The sequence below is a fragment of the Myzus persicae genome, unplaced genomic scaffold (genome assembly GCF_001856785.1).
Source record: "Myzus persicae strain clone G006 unplaced genomic scaffold, MPER_G0061.0, whole genome shotgun sequence".
Taxonomy (NCBI): Eukaryota; Metazoa; Arthropoda; class Insecta; order Hemiptera; family Aphididae; genus Myzus; species Myzus persicae.
The window spans coordinates 1-3,873 of NW_019102039.1; the positions used below are offsets into that span (position 1 = coordinate 1).

At 25.9% G+C, this 3,873-nt stretch overlaps 1 protein-coding gene across 1 annotated transcript; it reads left to right on the top strand.

Moving 5' to 3' along the window:
* Window positions 1–84: 84 nt before the first annotated feature.
* On the top strand, window positions 85–419 carry LOC111031066 (the record flags this gene model as incomplete). Its single annotated transcript, XM_022310851.1, has 1 exon — window positions 85–419. A coding segment is annotated over one exon (296 nt), but the record flags the coding sequence as incomplete, so codon positions are not given.
* Between the last annotated feature and the right edge of the window lie 3,454 nt (window positions 420–3,873).

The window sequence follows — 3,873 nt, forward strand, 5'->3', positions numbered from 1 at the left end:
AAATAAAATATTAAATTAAAAATTGAAGTGAGCATGTTTGGTCAATTACTCTGTATATTGTTTTATCAATATATATTATTTCAGGAGGAAGTATTGGATACCAGATTAACAATATGTTGCTGCCCAGAATTAGAAATGTAGGAAATATGTTACGAGAGTTAAGTACAGATCATCTTCTGGACCTGTTTAATTTACTGATTAGAACAATTCAAAATACAGTTTCTGTTGTACTGAATCAAACAGAAAATCAAAGTCTACAACTAGCAGATCTTTTAGGAAGGTTTGGTAGTAATTCTGATGTTCAGATGAATATTATTAATACTCTTATCAATTACTTCAATGATGTTCATGGTGGTACTTACCGCCAAGTCACACTATAATATAGTTGTAATTATAATGTCAAATTATTTTTTGCTTCAGGTAAATTGTCTACTTATTTATATTTTTATTTTAAAACATAATCAATAATCAAACCAATTTGTATTTTTTTTACATTGATAATAAATAATATAATATATTTTTAATAATAAGTGTAAATTTTTGTATTTAATGAAGTAAGTTAATGAGTAAACCAATTATGAAGCATAACAAATTACTTATCATATTTTGGCATGTCCTATAAATTTAATTGTTCATTCATAAGAGTATATTTCATTATTGTTTATTGTGAACAAAATAAACATTGGCTATCTACATTCTACAGTTAAAAAGGAATTTATATATGTATATGCTAGTCACTTGTGTTGGAGATGAGGAGTACCTACGATTAAACATGTAATTAAAATTGGAATTAAAGTTATTTGAGGGAAGAGAATAACAGTGAGACAATGACAAACATGATTTACATATTAACAATATTATACTTTTAACGATTAATTTGCTTAATAAGTACTTTAGGAACTATATCGAACTTTATAACAATTTTGAAATTGTTTTTTTAAAGTTACAAAGGTTGTTACACTGTTAAATGTTTATATTCAGAGACCTATGGATGGTATCAAATATGAATTCAATGATATCATGTAATTGACCATTGTACACGAAAAACGATTCTGAGCAGAGATGGTATGTCAGTCTAGGATATTTTATACTGTTATTACTTTTTATTGATATGGTAGCTAGTAAGTTGAATTAATATTATTCCTAATTTATCAGTGATGCTGAAAAAAAATATTAGGTATACATATGTAAAATTGGGCTGTTTTAGAACTGAATTACAACTAAATGATAAACGTTAGTCTTTGTGTTAATATGCAATTTTGTCCAAATTTTAACTTAAAATGTTTGTAAAAAATAACCGTATTTATAAATTTCTTAGATTTTTTAGTTACAGAAAAACTGCTTAAGTGGAACCTTCTTTAAATTTTCAATTTTTAGCTATAAAAAATAAAAATGTTATACATTTTTTATTACATCATTTTAAATTTGATAAATATTATCAAAATTTGAACTTTAAATGCTTATAAAGTAAAATTGTGGCTATGTTTTTTAAATATTTTTCAACTGCTATTGTAACAAGTTACCAAGATCCTTGAATTACATTTTCATGCTTTTTGACGCAACTAATAAATTTATATTGACATTTATAGAAAAAAAAAATGAAAATTGAAAATGTCTGTCAACAGCTTATAACGAGTTTTCAAAGTTTTACTTTATGTAGATTCCACTGTTTTATATAGAAATCTACCTACCTAAAAGATTATATAATAAAAACGAAAATAGTTATCAAACTACAGTTAATAAATGTAGCCATGTTAAATTGCATAAACGATAATAATAAAGGTTGATACCTACTCACGGTTTTAGAACATATACAAATATTTCGAATGATCCATACACTTCAAATATAATACAAATAAATATATTATATTTTAGATTATCATAGGTACACATATGACACAACTTGAACTTTTTAATAATTCTCATATCGTAAATTATAATATTATCATAATTATAATATATTATTATAATATTATATATTACAGATTTAATTTTACAGAATTATATATATCATTACATCGCGGTAAAAAAACAATATATTATTTGTGTATATGTATAAATTATATACCTAATACCTATTGTTATTAAATATTAATAATGATGGTAACTAGCGTTTAAAAAAATATTTGTTCAATAATTTGCATGTGTTTATGAGAAATTGAGAAAGGTTGTAGTCTGGGGATTTTTATTTCGATTCTTTATTGGTCTATGGCACAATATAGAGAAGATCTCTATATAATATCTTCTCTACATCGTGGAAAATACCTTAAAATCAAGGTAAATATAATATCCACCTACTACCTAGTATAAACGTAAAATATAGTATTTGTCATTTGATCATAGCACATGAGTAAAACCACAGAACAATAACACAAAGGCCTCTTATCGAACGACGCGCTTCCTGGTGGCAGAATAATCGTGCGTTTTTTGTTGTCCCATGACCCATATTACATAATGTGGTAAACGGACAATCGGTCCCCGCGAAAACATGCGGCATGCGGACAATTGGTCCCCGGTAATATTTTATGTTATTCAATATTTTATTTTTATTATTATTAACCAAGGCCGTATGTGAGGGGGGAAACAAAATAAAATTACAATATACATATTTTTGACCCCCCCCTCCCCGAAAAATTCCTGTTGTGTATATATTGTATATATAAGAATTTACAGGAAAAATGGCTTTCTTAGGTTGTTCTTACTAGTACTAACTAAATTCCAGTAGGTACTAACTATTTTTAGCAAACTGTAATAAAATATTTCCCTTGATAAATAATAATCTTTTATTGCTGACCGATCGATTTACCTTCATCAGTTATCGCTGTACAGTGTACACCGTCTTGTCGCCTGTACATCCGTAGTCTAATTCGTACGCATCCGTCTAGTTTGTATACATACGTCTAGTTCGTACCTATGGAGTGCTCAATAGAATATTTTAAAACCAGCCATAATAAAATAAATTCCAAAATATCGTCAGGCTTAAACATCCAAGTATTTATATGTTTATTGAATGTATACAACTAGTTAATTCTACAACGATGATATCTATGACAAAAAACGATGAAAATGTATTTTTGAATATTTTTTTAAATCCATTAAGTGATAGGGAAAAAAAAATTATATCTATTTGTAACAGTTTTAACATAAACTTTTCTAAAGATGAACTTTTGAATTATTTGTATTCCTTAAGTCTTGCTGTAAAACATCGATGAACGCTATCAAGGCTTTATTCTCACAACGTATTATATACATTTTTATTTTTTTATTTGAAAATCAGTTTTAAAAAATTTTATTAAAATAAATATTATATTTAATTATAAAATAAATTTTATTATTAATTTTATTTAACTTTTTAATTATTTTTACTTTGTTCAGTGTCACGAGAATTTGAATTATATTATATGAGAATGTTTTATGTTAAAAAATTATTTTGTGTTTAACTTTTAAGCCGGGGACCAATTGTCCGTGTATGAAATTATGACGGGGACCAATTGTCCGCATGTCGCATTTTTTCGCGGGGACCAATTTTCCGGGGACCGATTGTCCTAGATCCACATAATGTATAAGGTGTTCTATGATATTATTTTATTACATTATTAAAACATTAAAATAGTATATACCTATAATATATTTATAATTTCTATTATATTATATTATTTCTGTTTATCAGTCTGAGTATGATCAATGTTGTTAATTATTGAAATCAATAGGTTAAACACCTAGAGAACGCTGTATAATAACAATGATAATAAGTAAATTAGTTCATGATTATAATTGAATTGTTATTAATCACTGTTCATTCTTCATCTTCACTATTATCTATAATACTGATAAGTGATAATGAAATAAAATTATGAAAAGTATCCGAATGTA